The 24533-nt window shown below is 39.6% G+C and overlaps 1 protein-coding gene across 6 annotated transcripts in view; it reads right to left on the bottom strand.

Moving 5' to 3' along the window:
• Positions 1-24533, bottom strand: part of cep290 (centrosomal protein 290) — a 203950-nt gene that overhangs the window by 53482 nt on the left and 125935 nt on the right. For all 6 annotated transcript variants that reach the window (XM_042108679.1, XM_042108680.1, XM_042108681.1 and 3 more), the window contains 3 exons: positions 9310-9461; positions 9108-9219; positions 5716-6171 (listed from right to left, as the gene is read on the bottom strand). In XM_042108679.1, coding sequence (XP_041964613.1) covers positions 5716-6171; positions 9108-9219; positions 9310-9461 — 720 coding nt within the window. The remainder of the gene's footprint in view (positions 1-5715; positions 6172-9107; positions 9220-9309; positions 9462-24533) is intronic.

Raw genomic sequence — 24533 nt, 5'->3', positions numbered from 1 at the left:
AGTTAGCTAAGTCACATGGTTAGCATAGTTAGCATGCTAGTTTACATTTTTAGCAAAACTGCTCAAAATGATTAGCTAAGTTAGCTAAGTCACATGGTTAGCATAGTTAGCATGCTAGCATGTTAGCATGCTAGTTAGCATTTTTAGCAAAACTGCTTAAAATGATGAGCTAAGTCAGCTAAGTAACATGGTTAACATACTTAGCATTTTAACATTGTTAGCATGCTAGTTAGCATAGTAACTTGGTTAACATTATTATCTTTGTTAATATAGTTAGCATAACTGCTAGCAAACATTAGAGCCATTCCAAGTGTCAGTTATCGTCAACTATCTACCTAAATAATTTAACCATTTAAACTATCCACTTATTTAACCGTTCAATCATTCCAACTATATTAAACCTTATCTACCAAGTAAATTATTTACCTATATAAACTATCCACCTATTTAACTGTTGAGTCATTCCAACTATATTAAACCTCATCTACCTAGCAACCAATATAGTTTGTTTTTACTCTGTATGATATTTGACATCATATTTTTTGCATTTTCATGCACTGTATTTCCTTCAGGAAATGCTTTTCTAGTTCTTCTTATTATAGTGCATGAAAATGCACTGTACTGTTCTTCCTAGGCTTCTTCTTATTACAGTGCATGAAAATGCACTGTACTGTTCTTCCTAGGCATTTTCTTCTTCTTCTTATTCTTCTTCTTCTAACGCAGTTAATGCAGCTTCAACCGTTTAACGTAGAAACTTCATTCAAACTATGTTACGTAGGTCTTACTTAGGACATGTGGGCTATGTATTTTTCATCTTTGTAACTTTTATACTTTTTAAACTATTAATTAAAAACTACTCAAAATTTCCCCATAGACTTAACATGGGCTGATGACATCACAATAGAGCCGTTAAGCAATTAGAATCCTATGGCAGGTGTTCGGGCCACCTGGACCAACTGCCAGTCTCAGGCTTTAAGCATACAAACTGGCCCTATTAAGACTACACATCCTGTTCAACTGCTTCCTCTGCCAAAAACTGTTTCAAAATAAAAGTCCTCACTATAATATTTTACTGTTAACCCTTACAAGCCCGACCATTCTAATTTCGTTAAAATTTTAACGATGACCAATCATCTAATATCTCAGCTGTCCAATGACTGATTTTATTTCTGAAATCTTCCCCGTAATGCTGACAACATAAGCTTCAATTTGATATGATTGGTTAAGGGGTTTATGGCGCGAAATGTTTTGGATACTTGAAGATGAGTCGTGAAAAAAACTTTTCCCTTCAGTCGTACATTTTAACATGGACCGCCAGATGCCACCTGCACTTCGTTGGAGTTTACCTCGACTGGAAACCACACAGCTGGATAAACTGAGGTAATATATATTTTACATTGTTTCTAGTTATGGTTAATCTTAATTTGTAGTCATAAAATCATGTTATTTGACAGTAATATGCTTTCTCATCAGCGTCAACATTATGGCATAGCGGGGGCTAAGTGCGTCTTCATGTAACTTTAGCTAGCTGCATTACTCTGAACTGCTTGCAGTATTCTCGTTTGCTTTTGATATCAGTTATTTTCATTTGACAATTTCATTTAAAAACCTGTTAGTATATAACCTGTAAGTAAGTTTGTTTTCTAGTACCAATTTGCTTGTTAAGTAAGCATTATATTGGCAAGTCAGTATAGCATACCAAAGCTGAATAAATCAATGGGCGCCGCGTTTCTAAGTTGTGTTCTCTTACATGAAATAAGTTGAGCGATATTTTTACTCCTCTCAATATGTAGTTGTAGAAAACAAGATGTGAAATCACGGATTCTGTCAGAAATGTAGTGCTAATTAACGTATTGCCTCTCCTCGGGTTGTTACCTCAGGCAGTTTGTAGTGAACTGTTTTACCTTGCTAACTTCTAAATGACAAACATCAGACGTGCTTGTCTCAACATTTTCTAAGATGGCATGACTTGATATTCTACTCTTCTCAATATGTAGTTTTATAGAAAACACATATCACATATTATGTCAGAAATGTCATTATTGCATTTAAGAGTTAGACGAAGAGACCCCAGAAGAGTTTCACAGTTTTCTGGGATTGATCATTGACATGGGACTTCACTTCACTCCCTAATATCCATTGCTACTGGGGAACCAAGTCTCTGAAGGGATCAGGGAGCGTTGACCAAATGAGAAATACATATTGTGTACACTTTTTCTCCATTGACATTGCTGTTTCAGTAGTTTCTTATTATTTCAAGTTTGGCAATGCAGAATCTGGTGTTGAACCTAGGTTTGGTAGCTACAGCCAGAAAGACTTTGGCGAAAATCTATCACAACAGCTGGCAGGCATTTCCGTCAAAATTTCAGCCTCGCCTTCAGCTGCTCCAACTACTACTCTGTCGTCTTTTCATCAAGTACATATTCCTGTACAGCAGGAGCCAAAGAAAAATTGTTTTTGTGCTTGTGCTTTGTTATAAAAACAATACATAATAACACTAAAGTAGCTTGTATGGCCTGGAGTTTAGCGGTAGGTGACTGCTTTTTTGGTAAACAAAATTGCTGTCAGATTTGGCATTCTACAGAAGGGGATGCGTTTCGTTATGAGTCATAGGTCTTCTGTGTTTAACCTTCAGGTTCCCCACCCCACCTTTCCCTATCCTCCTCTGTGTGTGTGTGAGTTTGTGTGTATATGTGTGTATGTGTTTATTCTCAACAGGCTTGTTCTATGTAATCCACTTTCAAATTTCCAATCAATGTTTAGACACATTGATTTTTGAGTGATGTTGAAGTTGATTGTATTCCTAGCTTTTCATAAATAATACATTTTATAGATGTATATCATTTTCATATTACACTAATTTATATAAGGAAGTTGTATCTGTTGAATCAAATGTATTCTATGTCTCTATTCAGAATTGATCTTCAATAAATATACAGTATACTTATCCTATATTACTGGTAAGGTACATGTTTTTCTTTTATATATCATTATTGTTGACTGTAGCATTTGCTTATATACAAATAAATGGTTTATTCTTATGGACCAAATAAATCTAAACCATTGTGTCTGACTTCATTATTAGTTTTTATGCATACTTTTATGTTTTTGGTGAGAAAGAGAATGTGAATTCTGTCAACATTCTAAATCCCGTTTCCTGCATTTTTTTACACTTATCACTTAATTTATCATAACTTTTGAAAGGTTAGTGATATTCCAATTCAGTCTTTTTTGTTAAATAGCCCACAACTTGCTGAACATGTCATACACTCTATATTTGTCTCTATCTCGTACAGAAATATGATGAAAATTAATTTTTATGCAAATTAAATTTTAACGAATTTCGGTATACATTTGGAGAGGATTTTCAAAGACTGTTCATTACTATATCAACATTACCATATGTATTTTACATCATTTGATAGAACTGACCCTTCTGATTACAATGGTATGTATATCCCATTGATGGTATGTATTATACTCAAGAAATAAGGTTTTTTGTGTAAGGAGGTCATCCAGCACCAAAAATGGAATGTTCGGCACGGGCACGAAAGGGTTAAGCATACAATATGGCTGTATTAAGACTGCAGATCCTGTTCAACTGCTTCCTGTGCCCACAACTGTTTCAAATTAAAAGTCCCTTTAAACTATCCAACTTTTAAACTGTTCAACTGTTATCAACTGTTCAACTGTTGTAACTGTCAGTCAACTATGACTCCCATCAACTGTATCCTCTGCCTTCAACTGTTTCATAATCATTCTATTAAGACTACACATTCTGTTCAACTGTTTCCTCTCTCCACAACTGTTTCAAAATAAAAGTCCTCGCTACAATAATTCCCTATTAAATAATTTAACCATTTAAACTATCCACCTATTAAACTGTTCAGTCATTCCAACTATATTAAACCTCATCTACCTAGCAAATAATTTAACCATTTAAACTATCCACCTATTTAACTGCCCAGTCATTCCAACTATATTAAACCTCATCTACCTAGAAAATAACTTAACCTTTTAAACTATCCACCTATTTAACTTTTCAGTCATTCCAACTATATTAAACCTCATCTAGGCTACCTAGTTCAGTCAATCCAACTATATTAAACCTCATCTGCCTAGCAAATAATTTAACCTTTTAAACTATCCACCTATTTAACTGTTCAGTCATTCCAACTATATTAAACCTCATCTACCTAGTTCAGTCATTCCAACTACATTAAACCTCATCTACCTAGCAAATAATTTAACCTTTTAAACCATCCACTTATTTAACTGTTCAGTCATTCCAACTATATTAAACCTCATCTACCTAGTTCAGTCATTCCAACTACATTAAACCTCATCTACCTAGCAAATAATTTAACCTTTTAAACCATCCACTTATTTAACTGTTCAGTCATTCCAACTATATTAAACCTCATCTACCTAGTTCAGTCATTCCAACTATATTAAACCTCATCTACCTAGTTCAGTAATTCCAACTATATTAAACCTCATCATGTTGGTTGCCAATTAGCACATCATCTGTTTTAACAATATATTTCACACCATGTGTTTTGCATTTTCATGCACTAGTAATTCCCTGGAATTGCGTTTTCTAGTTTATGTTACTATACACCAACTGGCCTGTAGGTGGCCGGAGACAGTTTTCTGTGAATATCTCGAGAACCGTAGGGCCTAGGAGGTCCACCTTTTTTTTGTATGTTGATCTTAAGGGGGCATGTCAACCCATCCCATTACCACTTATTTCATGTATAGCGCCACCTACTTAAAAATTAAAAAGCAAAAAATGTGGTGTTTTCATCACAATATCTCTGGCTGACATGGTCAAAACTGCACGAAATTGAAAGTGTAGGATCATTATGACACCCTCCGAATGCATGCCAAGTTTTGTGAACTTTCGTTCATGGGGGGCCTTACAATAAAATAATTTATGTGTACATTTAGTGACCGTACACCAACAAGGATTCCCGGGACACTGAAAGACTGGGGTACACGAAACTTGGTGGGCATGTAACCCCACACGGATAGCATGGAACCATCGTTTTTGGTTTTGATCTGTAGCCCCCCCCCCCCCCCGCTGTACTGGACCCCCCGAAAGGAGGGTAGGGCAGACAGTTTTCTGTGAATATCTTGAGAACCGTAGGGCCTAGGATGACCACTTTTTTCCGTATGTTTGCCTCCAGGGGTCATGTTAACCCATTCCATGTGCACACATGTGCATAAACAGATACATACGCACACATACATTCACAGTAATTATACGTATGACATACTCACACAGTAGACATATGCACGCATGCATGCACATGCACAAAGACACATACGCAGGCAAACACACAAGCACGCACACACACACACACACACCCACACACACACACACACCCACACACATAAACATAAACGTGTACACGCACACATGCACAAAATTCAAGAATTTCTCAGAATTATTTACAGGCAAGATGGGGGGTGGGGTTGTATAAAATGAATTTTACATGTGAAATCTATGAACGAATCATGTTTTGGTACTTGTTGTCTAGCAGAATGTTTGTCTGAGAATTGAGTGTGGATAATGCAATTTAGTGAGACAGTTAGAATTATATAGGCCTTTCAGCGTGATTTATTTTTGTGGAAAAAATGTGCTGGACTGGGCAGCGGTCATATTTTGTACCGCTCTGTGGTACATCTAGTCTATATATAAGTGACACAAACCTTCTGAGCCCCTTTGGTATCCTTAAGAGTGGTCATGAGGTCATCTAGTCCTTTGACTTTGAGGTCCAGTTCTTTTGCCTTGCTTTCGAAGTTCCTTCTCTGCTCTCTCGCCTGAAGAGCCTCATGTCGCACCTGATTGTGATCCTCCTTGAGGTGCACCATGATCTGGAAAAATTTCTCCTGCTGAGCCAGGGGCAGGGCACCAGAAAATTGCCTCCGCAATGACTGTATTGTCTGTCTAAGGTGTTTGGCTTGACCGTGAGCATACTGTCGAACGTGCCACAGTGTTTTTTCCTTTTCATCCAACTGCTGTTCAGCACGCAACAACTGAGCCTCTACTTTACAGAGCTGGCTAGTGGTGGTCTCCAGCTTACACAGAGCAGTTGTTTCACTTAACTGCAAGGCAACAATGTGCTGATAGAGCTTGGCAATGAGGGCCTTTTCATCCGACTGGGCCTGGGTGGAAAGAGAAGAATGATTTTATGTTAGCCAACTACACTGCATTCCAAATTATTATGCAAATTAAATTTTTCCGATTTTCCTAAATAGTCGATGCAAATGACAGTCGGCATAATATTCAAGTCATCAACCGTTAGAGTAAAATTCAAATTTTATTGAACAAACCTCCCATTGAGAACAGTATTTCTTTTTTTAAATAAAAAAAACTCAAAATGCACTGTTCCAAATTATTATGCACAAGAGAGTTTCAAGACATTTTATAGGTTGTAAAGAACTAAAAATGGTCATTTGTTGAATTTGCAGCATTAGGAGGTGATATAAATGAAATCAAGTAATTTCAATCAAAAACATCATAACAGGGAAAAGTTACATGTTAACATAGGACCCCTTCATTGATATCACCTTCACAATTCTTGCATCCATTGAACATGTGAGTTCTTGGACTTTCTGCTTTAATGTCTTTGCAGAATAGCCTCCCAGAGCTGCCAGAATGTCAGAATAGCCTCCCATGCAGAGCTGCTGCTTGGATATGAACTGCCTCCCACTCTCATAGATCTTTTGCTTTATGATGCTCCAAAGGTTCTCGATAGGGTTGAGGTCAGGGGAAGATGGGGGCCACACCATGAGTTTCTCTCCTTTTATGCCCATAGCAGCCAATAACCCAGAGGTATTCTTTGCAGCATGAGATGGTGCATTGTCATGCATAAAGATGATTTTGCTACGGAAGGCACGGTTCTTCTTTTTGTACCACGTAAGAAAGTGGTCAACTGATCAACATCTTGGACAATGAGTGTCACCCACTCCACAGCACTATTGTTAAGCAGAAGAGCCTGATCAGCTGGAGACTTCGCTCACTGCCTTGCACAACAGACAGACTGAGAAAGTCATTTGTCCCCAGGGCCATTGAACTGTTCAATGCTTCACTTAAGGGAAGAGGAGAGATAGACTTCTCTGCATAGTCTGTCTGCCTCTTCACCCCCCCCCATGTTTGTATACTGTCTGTCCACTAGCCACTTTTTACCACTAGCCACTTTTACCACTGTCTTTCTGCCTCACTGTTTGCGTGCTATATTAGCACATTAGCACATATGCATAACCCCTCCCTCCATGCCACAGCCGAACTGTGGCCACACTTATACCTTTTCTTAAAATAGTTATATAGATATATAGACTTTATTTCTGCATTGTTGCACTGTTGGACTTACTCATTTGCACTATCACCATGACCACTATCACTTTTGCACTATCCCCATGACACTCACTCACACAGAGCACCTTACCTTACCTTACTATGCACAGAGAATCACAGGCTCAGTCCCTGCCTCAGTCATTACAAGTGCCTCTTGATTGATTAATCACCACTATGTGGATACTGTTTTTTAGAATTGATTTAGATTAAGTGTTAGTTAGTATAATTTGTATTTTAGTATATTTAGTATATTCTTTATCTTCTACTGTCCTTATTGCTTAGTTGTGTTTTTATATTATATAATTTAATTACTTTTTCTGCTGTTAGTGAATGTGTGTGTGTTGTCTGTATGCTACTGAGACCTTGAATTTCCCCTGGGGATCAATAAAGTATCTATCTATCTATCTATCTATCTATCTATCTATCTATCTAGTTAATATGATATAACTTGGTTTTGGGTACAATGATAATATTTTGTTTTCATGCCATGTTATTTTCTATGTTGATTAATACCTTATCTGTGGCCTTAAGCTAAAATTAATTTCCCTAGCTGTTGTTATGGTCAAATTAACCCTGATTGGGTGATTGGTAATACTTTTGCCTATTTAGGAGGTGCCTCATTTTGCATTGGGGAGAGTGAGGGTTGGTACTGGCTTGGTGCGAGACTATGTTTCTCCCGGATTTTATTTGGCAAATTTGACAACAGTCAGCTTACATTTCAAATCATAGTCTACTTCTTTCTCTTTATCGCCATGGCGGTACACATTTAGAATAAAGAATAACGTTCGCGAACCCTTTTGTTTTGTTGCCAGCATAAAAACAAGCTTACCATCGGCCTATCCGCAAATTTTAAAGACAAGGGATGAATTGAACGATGACAAAGTCGGACATACAGGCATAGTTCATATTGAAAAAAGTTATAGGCTAGAATTTGGAACTCTAGCTTTTCCCCACCACAGTCTTTTAATGCCATCTAATCATGACGTTAGCGTGCGCAGTCTGCATCATACTTAAGCCCAAATCACACCAAAGATTTGCGACGAGATGAGCTGCAACATTCTATTAACCAGCAACTTGATGCAACATTCTAAAACCTTGCAACTGTGACTAGACATGGTGAATGCTTTGCGACAGCTTGCAACGCATGCAACATCTAATTCACACTGCTGCAACTCCTTTCTGCAATGGTTTCGTGTCGTTGTGAATCTTTGGTGTGAATTGGGCTTTAAACAGACGATCTGACGGGTTTTAGAAGATTAAATACAACCCGAAACTAAATAACAGACCAGGCTTCTATTGGTGACCGGCCTTTAACACAAACCTGTAGCCACGCCAGGTGTTTGGAAGAGACAGGCGTCTATTTGGGACTTGGCTATTATTTGAAGTTTTACGAGTAATCACAAATAATGCAGAGATTCTATGATTTTTTGCTGAAATATTTTGCATGGTTATGGTTATGTGAAGAGATATTGCAATTATGGAAAATCCTTGAATTAGCATGAGATTTGTGAAAACGCAAGATCCATAACCCTAGAAGGAGTGAAAACCATATGGAAATCATTTGGTCAACATTTTTAATCTCTTAAATGTAGGTCTGTCTCCATTTTCCGTTTCATGGGTTGAACTGTTTGTTGGAATTTTTCTTAATCTGTCCAACATGAAAACCGGTTCAGAACTTTGCTAACACTCTTGTATCCAAACTGCATTGGTCTGCACAGTCTGTAGGTTGGGGTAGTACTCTCACCTGATAATCTAAGGTCTGTCTCCTTAGAGCCTCAATTTCCTTTTCTCTAGATTGCTGTCTGGCCTCCAGTGCAGAAACCTGCATTTTTGCCACATTGGCCACCTCCTGCAAGCTATATAAAATGAAAAGACAATTTCAAACTAGTTCTAAAAGTTTTATGATGGTTCAGTTATATTATTTAGCACTTTTAACACATCCTCACTTGGATATCTCCATCTTCATTTCAGTGTGTATCTTCTCAAGATCAGCAATATACTTCTGGTTGCTATCATTCACAGCATTACTAACACTGTTAGCCAGCTCATCACGCAGCTCCTGCTCTACTCTCTGGGCATCCAAGTTTTGCTTCGACACCTGGTAAGACATAAATCAGAGCAGGATAAGTTAATTAATGAGAATTTAGCAAGTAACTTGACAAACATATGTCTAAATGCACTACAATAACATTTATATATTTATTTATCACATAATTTAGGAACATTGACCACTGACTGTAAGATATTTGTTTTAAATATTTCAGGAAAATCTTAGCCAGCCAGATGGCTGAAATATACTGTTAAAAATATGTTTGAAAAATGTTACAATGCAATTAATCATGGAATTTATATATTTTTATAATAATTTCCCAAAACTATTAAAAAACAAATATGTCCAAATAGCCCAGAGCCATGCAAAACCATTTTTTGACACATTCTTTCTTAAACATAAAATGCACTATTTTTATCCTAATGTCTGATCTAGTAATGTTAGTGACTTTCCACTACTGCTGTGCAGTGGCGGTTCATCAATGGAGGGCACTCGGGTGCTGACCCTTCAAAATATTGAGAGAAAGTCTACAACATAAGTTAGATAATACAAACTCCGATTTTTCACATAGATCTCTATTTCTTGCGGTCACCGAGTACTGTAGCTGCCTGGCTGCTATAGCAGTGGCTGCAGCAACTCGAGTTAGGTAGCACAGATCGCAGATCACAGATGTTTCTTCTTTTTTGTATCAACAATATTTGGTGACTTCAAGAAACAGAGATCTATGTGAAAAACTAGTAAGACCAATAACTGTCAAAATCTTACCAATGACTCTGCCGCAGCATTTGTAGACCTCATGTTCTTATCTACCCTCTGTGTGATACTTTAGTAGAGAATTTTATTTTAATTCTCAAAAGACAAGCCTATGGAATACTGGGAGAATGTAGTCTGGTCAGATGAGAGCAAAACTGAACTTTTTAACTGTCAGTACACACCATGTATGGGGAAGAAATGCTGACATCAGATGAAAATTAATTAGTTACCTAGCCTGTTGCCTGATGCTTTGGTAAGCGTAACTAACTTAACTTCATTGTGAAATTATTTTATGAAAAAAAAAAAAGCAACGGGACTCTGAAAATAGAAATAGAAGTTAAAAATCGAAAAAAGACGAAGTGACTGCAAAATAATAACGTCTTGTACAAAAACCAACGCTGCACACCCATTACTCTCGTTTGAATTACTTGCGGATCCATGATTGGATAGATATGCCACGCATGTCAGATGAATGAGGATACACAGAGCTATCATTTGATACCAAGTACATCCTTCTGGGTTATAAAACAGACGAAGTGACAGCAAAATAATCAACAATTACTGGCGATACATACAAATTCATAGGGCTGTATTTTGGGTCACTAGCGCATGGCGTAATACTCGTTATTCACCCGCGCAAAGTTGAATTCGGTATTTTGCACGGTTATTTTTTAAGCATTGCGCCCAGGGGTGTGGCAAATAACAACCTAGGCACGGTGTTCATTTTAGGACATCCTCAGACTCAGGTGTCAGACTCAGAAAAACATCGGTCATCCTCAGATAAAACTGCTTCAAACCAAACTGCCTCAGAAAAACATCTCTAAGGAGTCAGGTATCAGAAAAAACGCTGTCAGAAAAAGTGGAGTCAGGTCTCAGAAAAAACACTGTCAGAAAAAACAGAGTCAGACGAAAAAGTCTCAAATGAAAAGTTATTGTGGGGACAGAAGAAGACGACGGATACAGAACGGTGAGTTTAATATTATGCTTAATACATTTATTCTGTCACTGGCATGTTATATTTGGTGCTTGGTTAGATGTAGAAATTATAAGTAAAGGTAGAAAGTGATCCAATGGTATACACATTGTAGGAAATCCATGTATCAAACTTAGCTAACCTCACTTCGCTAGTAACATTAGCAGCTGCTGTAAGGCACATACCGGAGTAAGCTACGTACTACATAGAGCAAAATAATTTGTTTTTCGTAGGACTACGGTACATTCAATGAGCTAGGGAAAAGTGGGTTAAACATTTTTCCACCACGAAAGTCCAGAACGACACCTGGACCATTATTTCTTACTTTTGCTAACCGTTTCCCAGTTGTACACTACCTACCAGTAAGAAACCTGCATCTTTATCATCACATCATTATTCCCAAACCCCCATAAAGACAAATGTGCTATGCCATGATGTAATACCATATAATACCATTATGATAATACCATTACATGAAATAGCAGGCACCAACAACAAGGCAAGTTAAGATAACATCTCATATCAAATTAATTCAACAACGCTGCAGTTATTGTCCCCTGGGGATTACATTTCAAGTACCTGTCTATCTTTATGTCTGTCTATTATTGTTGTGCAATGACAATGACAACTGCTAACGTTTTATAATGGTATTATATGGTATTACATCATTTTTAGATATGGTATTACATCGTTTTTTAGATCTGACTGTCTTGTCTGAAGATGACAGAAGTTTTTCTGAAGCTGAGGCAGTTTTGTCTGAAGATGACCAATGTTTTTCTGAGTCTGACACCTGAGTCTGAGGATGTCCTAAAATGAACACCGTACCTAGGGAGGGGCCTAGCGCGTTGTCTAAAAATCGCTATCATACACCACCTAAACCTGGTCAGAAGCCAATGGCGAGTTGTTCATATGCTATTTTAAGAGCACATGTCACCAGTCATATTGGCAGGTGCACGCACCATCCTTCTATCATTCATGAACGCACACCAGCGCACGTCCATGCAAAGCATTACAAATTGCACGATTACAATGGGAAACATAATTAGAACAAAGATATTACGAAATACTGTACATCTCATAATGAGTAGTTATTCACCATCATTTGCAAATTGGTAATGACGGTTAAAAGTGATTAGGGGAGAGGCGAGAGACACATATGGAGCACAGCTGAAGACGCACTGTCACGAGATATAAGCAACTTCTCTGCAGGATAAATGTTGTTTTATTCAGTCATTTGAGCAATATTAGGGTAAGTGTTGCTTTTTCGGTGGTAACCCATTGTCAGTCAATAGTGAAAGTAACTGCATATAACTGTCTTGTCGTTGACTGACTCCTTGGTGAAGTTAGTTTCACTTTGCCAATGAGTTCAAATAGACGAGTGCAAATGTGTGAAGGCTACGCTAGGTTTTAGTAAAGCATGGTTTAAGAATGACTATTCTATACGGTCTCACAAGCAGCCTCCTTCAAATGCGCCTTTGAATGCCAAAATACCGATGCATTTATTTGACATATCGCGCGTTGCGCCGTTAAAGGGAATGACAGATGTCATTCTCATTGGTTTAAAATGATGTTACGCCCCAAACACACCCATATGACTGATTAAAAGACCTTGGAACACCTTGTTACGCCATGCGCTCCACTTTTGATAGCGAAACCCCTCCCAATGTGAACTGGACATCCTACTAAATTTGAATAGACTTTTGACGAGTGACGATGCACTTTAGAATGTCATGATAGGGCCCATAGTCTTTTAAAGAATAAATTTCAACCTCCCACAGCTCCCTCCCAGAGACTCCTTCCCTCATTATAAAAAAAACATATGGAAAGGGTCATGAGGCATCTCTTTATTACTCAATGCTGCTGCAGAGACACGGTACCATGGCCTCATTAAAGAAAGTATGGGACAGAGACCTTGAAACTACACTAACAGAGGAAGAATGGACCAATATAATTCGCAACTTAAAGACGTGATCTTCGCACTAGGCTTATTCAGTTCAAGATAATCTATCTATAAAGCAAGAAGCATCTGTGTGTCTGTGTGTCTGTGGCATGCATATCTCGCTGACCGTTTGTCAGACTGACCTAAGATTTCGTATGTGGCTCGCGCGTGGCACAAAGGTGTGCACTCTCGATTTTGAAAATTTTTGAATGCATATTTCAAAATATGCTTATTTACGTAGGACGTTTATCGCTGCACTGCACTGTTTCCAAAGGGACCAGTTTCAGGGGAGCTCCACCCCATGGATCGTGTACTGACAGGTCTCACTTTGATGATAGTCAGTCGCAATTTATAAAACGGATTACGGGAACCGATTGTGGGTTAAGATGCAAGATGATTATCATGTCTGACCTCAACAATAAAGACTCCCTGTATGTAGTTTGCTTGCATAAAATGATTACGCGGATTTTGCAACAACACGTCAAACACGGGTATGTAGTGAGCACACAAAATAAAAGTATGTGCAATAAACTTCGAATAGCCCAGGCTACTTTGGACTTGAGACTTTGACTAAACAAACGACAATTCCGACTGCAAGGTCCCAAATTGAAACGAGCGATAGGCTAATGCCACATAGCTAGACAACAACAAGTGGCAGACTGAGTGACGTCACTTATGCTAAAGACTGTTTTTGAGTCACATCGTTGCAAATTTCAAACAATGATGAATCATTCCACAAAATGGTTTGTCTTCAGTATTAGGAAGTTATTCAGAAGCTTAATACACATTTAGCCTTAACTCAAAACAGTTGTTAGGCTTATGTTATTCTGATCTGTGGAAATGTCACATGCAGCCATGCCTAAATTTATTAGCTGCTACACATGTATTAGAGGCCACATTAATTATAGGCTAATATATTATAATATTCAGTATTCATTATTGAATGCTTAGCTGGAATGTTTCCCTATCATCCTATTTTTAAAGCAGGCATACCTGTGGGCATGTAATTGGGCTACGGGTTTTCTTCAGGAATGGCATGTTTGAAGAGGCACTGCACTAGTACATAGAATGTACTGGACTTCCTCTATATTGTACAGGCTTAAGCTCACTGCTAACCCATGGTGCTGGAAGTGCTCAGATGATGGCACACTAACCCATATGTTGTGGCACTGCCCAAAAAGTTCAAGACTTCTGGTCATCAATTCATGAGTGCATTCAGAAAGTCGTGGGCCTAGAGGTTCCCTTTTGCATTCGATTATACCTATTAGGAGACCCATCTACACTAAAAGTTGACATTGCGACTGTCCATGCAGAATGGGTCCAGACAGCTATTATGATTGGTAGGAAACTACTGGTCCAACAGTGGAAGTCAGCCCATGTCCCATCAATCACAGATTGGTACAATGCTTTGACTACAGTCGCTGCATATGAGCAAGTATCATTTACCCTGCTGGATAGGTTAGATTGGTACTACTTCAAATGGCAAAACTTTCTTCAATTTATAAATGACCCTCAGGGGTGAACTACAGGCTCAGCCCCCTCTCCACACAATACAAGAGCTTTTCTACACATTCTAGCGCAGGCCTCCTCCCTATGTATTTTGCTGTTGTTGTTGTTTTTTACCTTAATTTTCTTTGTTGTGGTCTTGTCTGGTTTCTTTGTAGGTATATAAATATATTGTGTATGTATGTTTGTTTATTTGTGTGAAGAATATTTTCATGCTCTTCATTTGTGACTGGTAACTTGTACTGATGTTTAAAACCAATAAAATTTCCAATCACAAAAAAAAGAAAATATAAGAATTTTTATAATACGCTTTTTGTATTTTTATTATTTAAAATCAAAATTAAATCAATGCAAGTATTAATACATTAAATTGTGGCAGATTTGGGTAGCCTAGACTGCTGTGTGTATGGCGCTTACAATGACCAGGATAAATGCTTCTAACTAAAGGTAGTGAAAATGCCCTTAAAACAGTCTAGGGTTCTAAGTTTTAAGAATCACTGCAGGAGAAAAAAGGCAGAGGTCGGAAGATGGGTTAGGCCAAATCGGCTCATACTTTGTATGTGTGATAGGTATGTGGAACTATGAACAGCCATATGATTAAAACCCTTCAGCTATTTTACTGAGTTCTGGGGCACCCCTTGGAGACCCTTGAAAATCAGGCAATTTAAGAAAATTACTGAAATTGCAATGGCTACCCTGATAATTCTGATAAAGATATGAACATAACTTTCATATTTCCATAGAGCCTGAGTTCCCTAGTTTTACAGACCAAAAGTTGAAGATGAAGTGAAATTAAGAGGGTGTACTAGGGGGTTATCAGAACCACTGAAAGCAGAATTTTCATCTATCTAAATTTTTATGAGGCATTATCTCACATGCGCAGTGGCTTTTGTGGATGGTTTTACTGTTGCTGGATAGAGGAACATCTACTGATTCAAAAACAATTGTCGTCTAATTGAGCCACACATAATGTGAGCCATGACAGGAGGGTCATTATGGGCATTTTTTTGGCATCATACTCTGAAAAGCCATTTTTAAACAGCAATATCTGGAAAACTCACCTGTAGCCTTCAAATTTTCTACAGTCAATATCTGTTATTTATAGCATCCAGACATGGAATGTCAGGGGTGTAGCTCAAGTATAACCTAGAATGGTGGGTACTTAAACTTCTTCCCAAATTTGGCTTGGCGAAATAAAATAGCACATTTAAAGAGTTGTTGAGCCCCCAGTTTTTCAGATAGAAGACTTAGATTTTACAGTAAGCATCTCTGGTACCAGGTTAAGCACTGTACAAAATGTGGTCTCTCTTAGATCAGTGTTTCATAAACTTTTCACAATGAGTACCACCACAGAAAACAATTGGCTCTCCGAGTACCACCATTATTACTGGCATTAAAATACAATAGCGTAGGCCAATTTTACATATTGTAGGCCTACATTGTACATAAGTGATGATTATTTCTGGTGGTACAGTGGGTATCGCTTTCAAATGGCCACTTCAGTCGCGCATTACGAGGCGTGAAGCTGCGTGAAGCTTTAGTACCACTTTCAGCCACTGTGCGTCGCTCTGCCACTGTACATCGCTCTGCCTGCCGCCCCTTCTGAAAAAGCTCGATTTACCTCGATTTAGGCTACTTGGGTATGGCTTAAGACTTGACTACATGGTGGTAACGAAAATCGAAATCGAAATTTGCTGTCTACATTATTGTCAGTGTTGGGGTAACGCAACTACGCAAATCAAAACAGTAGTGTGATAATTGAGCCAGTAGAGAAATAACTGTTCAGAATTAATCTGTAGCCTTGGGTAGGCTTCTGCAACGTTTTTAACAGGCTACGCTATAGAGGCTTAGACAACTACAGTATGACCCACGTTTTGGTATCGTAAATTAATTTGCCCTACTTCTTGACTGCAATGTAGTCAATTGACTGTTTGACATGTCATTTTTATTTTTCTGTACAATAAACAAATACATCTGCTTTATGCCACAGAATTACATTCATATTTGGAACTTACATAGTCCAATGCATCGTTACACTAGTGTTTCCCAAAACCATAGTAGCAACGAACGTTCGCAACCACTATCGTAAAGTTGTGTAGTTACAACTACAGCTCTCGACCTGTGGTAGAATGCTAGTAGAAGCATAGTTCCAGGGATCTTCATGTCAAAGACGTCACTGATGCCAGTTATTTGTTTGCAAATTAATAATTATAAATATATTTAGTTTCTAATTGATATTTACACTTCTAACCACCATACATCCATATTTTAAAATGCCAAAGGCAGAAAATACATAAATTAAAAGTCAATTTGCAGCCATGTGCGCGTAAGTAAAAGTCACACACCTGCAGATAATAATAAGGTGGTGCGCACTTTTTGACGAGTCAGCTGAGAATATGTAGCCTTTGATTTTCATGGAGGGGTCCTTGTTAGTTTACGCAAACCAAGCCAAGAAGGCTGATTCTGATTTTGATAATATGATCTGCACAAAAGATAAACTTAGGTAAACAACGATGTCAATATTTTTGTCAAAATCTTAACCCAGATTCGAACTCTTGGACAGGGGACTGGTAACTGCTCTGCAACGGTGGCTGTCATCTGCCGGCCTCAATGCAGTGCGCCACAGAAGTATGTGCAGGTGCCCGTTCACGTGCTACTAAACGTCATTAACTACCTTAGTCCAGACTACTGAAGTTTGGAAACTATCATGGTCCAAACTTACAGTACTATGTAAGTACGACAGTTTTGGGAAACAGTCGTAACTTACATGTTGGTTAGTTGAACGATGCATCCTGTTAGTAAAAAGCTATCCTCTGTAGTTGTACGGGAAACGCCCCCCAGATCAGCTTGTAGGCCATTAGCAATCTGTTTATTTTATTTTATGAAGCCTACACAGTAGATCACATGCCACATTTTCACTTTCAACAGACAGATGCAATAGCCATTGGTCAAGTATTGAGTATAAAGCAATTAAGATAGTACCCTATATAAAAAGTACTTCATACTATCATAAAAATTCGTTAAAACTAATAGCATTTTGCAACTTGACAAAACACTGGATTAAATATCATAGGCACAGGAGAAAACTTGTACATCCATTGGCCCGTGGGGAGATCACATGCCAGTTGCCTCTCCCATCAGTGCTATGACTCGTTCGGCTGTGAGCTTGTTTCGCCAAAAAAAAATCTATTGCAGATATCAATGCGTCTTTGTTCATGGGTTTGGCCTCACAGCAGAGGCTTAGACAACTATGACCCACGTTTTGGTTTCGTAATTTGCCCTACTTCCCCCACATACACAGCACATTGTCTTCAGGATCTTCTCCAACACACATCCTCTACATACTTACAGCACACTGCCCCCACCTACCCACACACACACACTACACACACACACACACAGTCACTGCTCCACTCCCGCCCACACACACATCTTCACTGTCACCACTCACATACATTACATACAGTACTCTGCTTGCAATAGTAAGTCCCTGACCCCCCCCCCCCCCAACACACACACTTACATCATCACTGTCATCACTTCACATACATACAGCACACTGCTTGCTACAGTAAGCCTCCTCTACATACTTGCTGCACACTGCCCCCCCCCCCACATACACAGCACATTGTCTTCAGGATCTTCTCCAACACACATCCTCTACATACTTACAGCACACTGCCCCCACCTACCCACCTACACACTACACACTACACACACACACACACACAGTCACTGCTCCACTCCCCTCCCGCCCACACACACATCTTCACTGTCATCACTCACATACATTACATACAGTACTCTGCTTGCAATAGTAAGTCCCTGCCCCCCCCCCCCCCTACATACACAGCACATTATTTCATCAGGAAGCTTCTCCAACACACATCCCCAACATACTTACAGCACACTGCCCCCCCCCCCCCCCCCCCCCCCAATACACAGCACATTGTCTCATGAGGAAGCTTCTCCAACACACATATTGCACACTGCCCTCTCCCCACATACACAGCACACTATCCCATCTCCCCTGTCATCCCCCCAACACACACACCAAGACCCCTGGCAGTTGGGTTAGCCCCTTGAGCCGTGGATCTGCCCAAGGTTTCTTCCTTGGTAAGGGAGTTTTTCCTTGCCCCTGTTGCTCTTGGGTGCTCCTTGTTGGTGCCCCCCACCCAATCCCAATCCTCCCCCACCTTTTTTATGCAGCCCTTGCCACTTAATCTACTAAACCCCTCTTCTACTGCACTTTTTACCCCCCCCCCCCCCCCCCCATTAATGCACAAATAGGCTGACACCAGACATAATTTCACTGCATTTCTTACTTCCAGTAACTATATGCATGTGACAATAAACTTCCTTGTATCCTTGTATCCTTGTACTTATTGACTGCAATGTAGTCAATTGACTGCTTGACAGGTTATTTTTCTGTACAATAAACAAATACATCTGCTTTATGCCGCAGAATTACGCACTTGGCCAGCCTATAGAACGGGCACATTTTGGAGAGAATAGAGAATGTACGCACGCAAGAATCTGTAGGCTATTTGTGTCTGGTTACCAGCAAACAATGTTTAACTCAAGACGTCAAACATTTTCTAAACAATACAAACAGAAAGGATGCAGCAGGCAGCAAATGTAGAAGAGTCATTTCCAGTGGAAGAACAGAATGCTGAATGAAGCCCAAAGATATGAAGGCATATCTGGCAAGTTGTTATTTTTTGAAGGCGTAAATGGTTGGGCTATAGGCCTAGTTTGCAAGAAGGAGACAAGCGTGAGCATGCCACACTATCCACAGCTGTGGTAGCTGGGGTAGGAGGATTACTGTTACTGGATTACTGCGCAAATGACCACTTCAGTCGCGCATTACGAGGCGTGAAGCTGCGTGAAGCTTTAGTACCACTTTCAGCCACTGTGCGTCGCTCTGCCATTGTACATCGCTCTGCTTGCCGCCCATACTGAAAAAGCAGGAGACTTGCCGAGAGTAATCCCAGCCTACGAATTCAATAACAAAATAAATCATGCATAATTAAACATTACCTCGATTTAGGCTACTTGGTTATGTCTTAAGGCTTGACTACACGGTGGTAACGAAAATCGAAATCGAAATTTGCTGTCTACATTATTGTCAGTGTTGGGGGTAACGCAGCTACGCAAATCAAAACAGTGGTGTGATAATTGAGCCAGTAGAGAAATAACTGTTCAGAATTAATCTGTAGCCTTGGGTAGGCTTCTGCAGAAAACAATGTTGTTGCCGATTCAATACTATCTGGCGACGTTTTTAACAGGCTACGCAATAGAGGCTTAGACAACTATGACCCACGTTTTGGTTTCGTAAATTAATTTGCCCTACTTCTTGACTGCAATGTAGTCAATTGACTGCTTGACATGTCATTTTTATTTTTCTGTACAATAAACAAATACATCTGCTTTATGCCGCAGAATTACATTCATATTTAGCTGACTTCTGCAGACGCGCAAAAAAACACTGCCAGGCCATCCTTAAACATATTTTCGTTTGCCGTAACCCGATCGACATGCATAACTGGAGGTACACCTGTTCTCTGAGCAGTCTGTATGTCCTCATTCTGCGAATGCGAGGACAATATGAGTCTGTTGCATAGATGTCCGAGTTACGCATAATGTTGGCCCACTGGCTCGTAATCACAATAATTTAACACACGACAGTTGGATACTTCATCATGTTCCCATGCCTACATTTTGGTGAGTAGCATAGAGATCGTTAAAACAATAAAGTATGGCTCTCCGTTTGGGACATCGAAAACTTATATTTTTAATAGGGTAGACTACCGTCGGAGATGCTGACTTGCAAAGGCCTCGGGATAACACGTTATCTCCACTATCATCAGTCAATGCCTCCTTGATCAAGGAGGCATTGGGGAATGAAAGAAAAAGTTTGAGAACCACTGGATCAGAACACAGAACACACAGAATATTGCAACAGAAAGTTGCCTTTATAATCAACTACTATTTGTTCCAACAGCATTCAAACAAAGCCTTTATAAAAGTGAAAAAAAATATATTCCATAAGAAGTAAAATAAAATACTGTTACTGTAGTAACTGTATCCCAAGCTTCAGCTCCCCACGTCTGTGACAGGCAGACGTGACACCGCTATTCTAATTCTCAGCTTGTTTATAACCCACACTGAACGCGTAAGACCGCTAGGCCCATCACTGTGGGGTGCGGTAGCCTAGCCTACTCTCTGGGATTTAAGTTAAGCAATATAACCATACAAATGTTTCAAAATGAGTAATTTCGGCTTTGTCTGAACTGGCCATTGTAGGCTACGTAAAAAATAAACAAGTAGGCATAGTCCCTATATAGTCTAGTAGCCTAATGAAACATACGGATTGATGTAGTATCTTTGTAACATTATTAAATTAATCTGTTACTATGCCTATGCCTACGTTTGCAAAAGAGAACATTTTAATTTGATTTACAATAATGTTACATTTAATTTACATGTTGACAATGAGTAGCCTAGTTTTGGTTGTTGTTTGTGGCGTTATTGCATGTTAGTTATGCCTACAATGCAAAATTGCTTCCTCACGATTGGAAGCTCTGCATAGGATTTCAAAATGCCACAAAACTGGTTTGTGAATAGGTCTGTGAGTTAGGAATCCTCTTGACTTCTTTTAAGCTGTCACAGCTGGTGGGAAGGTGTGATTTGTTGGGGCCGGATTAACTGGGCATAAATGTCTGATGGCCCCCCCTGCCCCCCAGTCAACGTGAATCGGGTGGTCAGTTAATAGGCTATGCCGAAATAGTTTTCAACATTTTGAATATTAGTGTCGGGTGAATTAGGAAATGTTCTCAAAGTAGCCTTATGGCTGAAAGCTGCTTGGGATCCCCCGTCAAGCAATATAACCATACAAACGTGCGCACTCAAAAGGAGTAAATTCGGCTTTATCAGAACTGAGCTGTGGACGACACGGCACGGCATGCCCAATTGAAAATAAATTAACGCAACGCAACACAGACCTTGCTTCTCTCGCGTCAGTCACTGACATGAACGAAACACAGAACCCGCTTCTCTCACGGCAGTCACTGACAGTAGCCTAGAATAAATGCATGGGGAAAAAAACTTCTGTGGCTGTCCTTTGTCAAATGTGTTATGTTCCAAGTAGCCTAGTGCGTAATTCTGCTTCATAAAGTTGAACAAATACATTTGCTTATTTCACAGAAAAATATAAATAGCCAGTTAGGGGCTACAGTGCAGAGTTGGTAAGTTATGGTAGGCCAACTTGGAGTGAACATACAAACAAGGGAAATTCTTTCTCTAGTAGCTGAGTAGCCTCAGGTGCGCACGTAGACATAAAGCCAAACATGCAAGCGCCAATGAATCGTGCTCTCACGACAATCACGCCGTTAAACTTAAATAGGTTAACATCACTCTAAGTTCGCCTTCAAGCAAGGAAAACGATGATTTGAAGACATCTGTTTCATTGGAAGGGCAAGGGGTAGCAACAGGGCAACACGGAGACAGGCCCGATGGCAGGGCTGTTATGAGAGTATTACAATATGGGATATTCTACAGGAAAACATTAAAACGGCAAGACAGCGGGGGGAAGTTAAAATACGTGAGAAACACGGACAAAGTTGGCATGCATTGTTTCGGTCCCCGTGCACAGGGATTATTTGTCATATTATTAATCACATATGATTATTTGTGAAATTGTGCAAACAGGCGCAACACATTTGAAAAGGAAGGACTGGTAGCATGCAAGCTCACGGGAAAGATTGATTTAAGAACGTTATCACAGTGTGTGGCTGTGGCACAAAGCAGCGCGGGCGGAAGACAGCGACAATTGGCAGGGGAGGGTCATGTCTTTTTTAACAATTCTGTCGGAGGGTCATTGAACAATTTCTAGCAGGCAAGGGAGGGTCATGCAACTTTTGACTGAAGCACTCAAAATTCCTCCGGTGGCCCCTTCAATAAATAACAAACAGTCCCTTGATTGCTGCTGCTATATGTCTTGGTTCATGTCTGTTAACAACTGGTCAAACGCGTAGCCTATCTCGCGGTTGCATCCATTACAAACAAACATGCAATGTGAACGTCTGGGATTGGGAAGAGCACTAAATGTTCTACTGAATAAGCACAAAGTCAAACCTTTAAATGAAAAACACTCTATAATAATCAAAGAAATAAACGCTAATGAAGTAAACTTGAAGTGACCATCAAAAATCGTTTATCGCCTGTAACTCCGTGATAACAGGACGTAACAGGAAGGCATTTGGCTGAGCAACAGAGGTTAATATGCTCTATATTTTGTCCAAATGATGTCTGTCTATCATCGTTGCACTCGGAGAAAACCAGAATGTTTAATTTGTCCTGCATTTCTTCTACGGCTGCAAACGGGATTCACTCGCAGTTAACCAAATATTTCTTTATTAGGGCAGGGCAGGCATATTTCTGGCTATTAAATTATTTCTAAACCAGCCTGTTAAAGTCTGTAGTGAAGTCTGTGTAGGGTTTTCCAGGCTCCATTTGTTTTTACGAGACACCCTGCTCACTTGAGCCATCTACCGGTTGTTTGGGTTGTTGCAGCGTCTCATTGGGAAAATACAAATTAAAGTCGCGTGATCCCACGCGCGGACCGCGAGTGAAGCTGGCCAAGTCGAAGCACTGCCCACTGTATAGGCTATGCCGAAATAGTTTCAACATTTTGAATATCAGTGTCGGGTGAATTAGGAAATGCCTTATGGCTGAAAGCTGCTTGGGATCCCCCCTGTCAAGCAATAACCATACAAAAAGTTAAAAACAGATGACATGATGCGCGTCACTGACATAATGCGCAAATAATATAGCCTAGATATTCTAATATATTCGAATACATGTGTTTATTTTAGAGGGGATATTCGTACGTCATTTTTGAGCAATTTTGACAGCCCTAGTACACTGTAGGCTACGCCAATCGTCTATTAACACCTTCCACCTAACCCCGGTGAGTGGGGGTCGCTATAATGCGTGTGAAATTGAGTAGCCTATGCGAAATAGCCTTAAAATCGTTCCGGTGTTGTGTGCCTTCTGGTTTCTCCACCTACTGGTTTCCTTGCGCGTGCATGCGCTGCAGCAGTTGTCAGACATTCACAAACAAGTTGTTTTAGGCGGTTTGAAGTCGCTTTTCATACGCCACGAGCGCTCGGCTACATTACAGCCACTTGGACAAAAGACATGTAAAAAAATATATGTTTTGAAAACTAGCATTAAACTGGATTCGATCCCGCAAAAGCAACACACGCGTGACTCTCTCCATCCTGATTCCCTACTCTTTGAGCCAACTAATATGTTACGCGAATCAATTAACTATTGTAGGCTACCATTAATTAATAACGTAGGCAACACCCAGGTAACATGTTGTCCAGGCTATCTGAAACAAGGGGTTGCCTCTCATCTACAACAACTGGTTACCTTGGGCTGCTACAGTCATCAGTGCACTGTGCACAGTAGGCCTATGCTACTCTTTGTGGTTGATCAACTAAAAATAAAAGATATATTTGGTGATGACGTTATTGTAGGCCTAGTAGACCTAAATTCTGAGAAATTAAATGGTACGAGAAACGATCTACATAGCGCACCAGACCGCGATGTCTTCAAGGGTTGAATGAAGGGAGTTCGCAAAAATTTGTGTATAAGTCAATAAACATTCTTAATTTTCGAATGTCTTTGTCAGGGAACATCTGACTTTTAAAAACCATAGGCCTGGTAGTCGCTCAGACAAGGAGTTATAAAATAAAGGCAATACCATTTGTGTCACCTAATGCAGTTCAGTGAATTAGCAAGATACCATCAGAAGCCAACAATCATAAAGCACCTGTGCGCACGCACGCTCTCTCCCCTGCGCATGAAGCTGTCTGCGTGTTGTAGGCTAGATTTGCATGAGTTCTTTCTATCTGCTTTACTTTTGTGAGTTGCGACCACC

Source organism: Alosa sapidissima, chromosome 11, assembly GCF_018492685.1.
Source record: "Alosa sapidissima isolate fAloSap1 chromosome 11, fAloSap1.pri, whole genome shotgun sequence".
Lineage (NCBI taxonomy): Eukaryota > Metazoa > Chordata > Actinopteri > Clupeiformes > Clupeidae > Alosa > Alosa sapidissima.
This window is presented reverse-complemented; position numbering and strand designations above follow the sequence as displayed.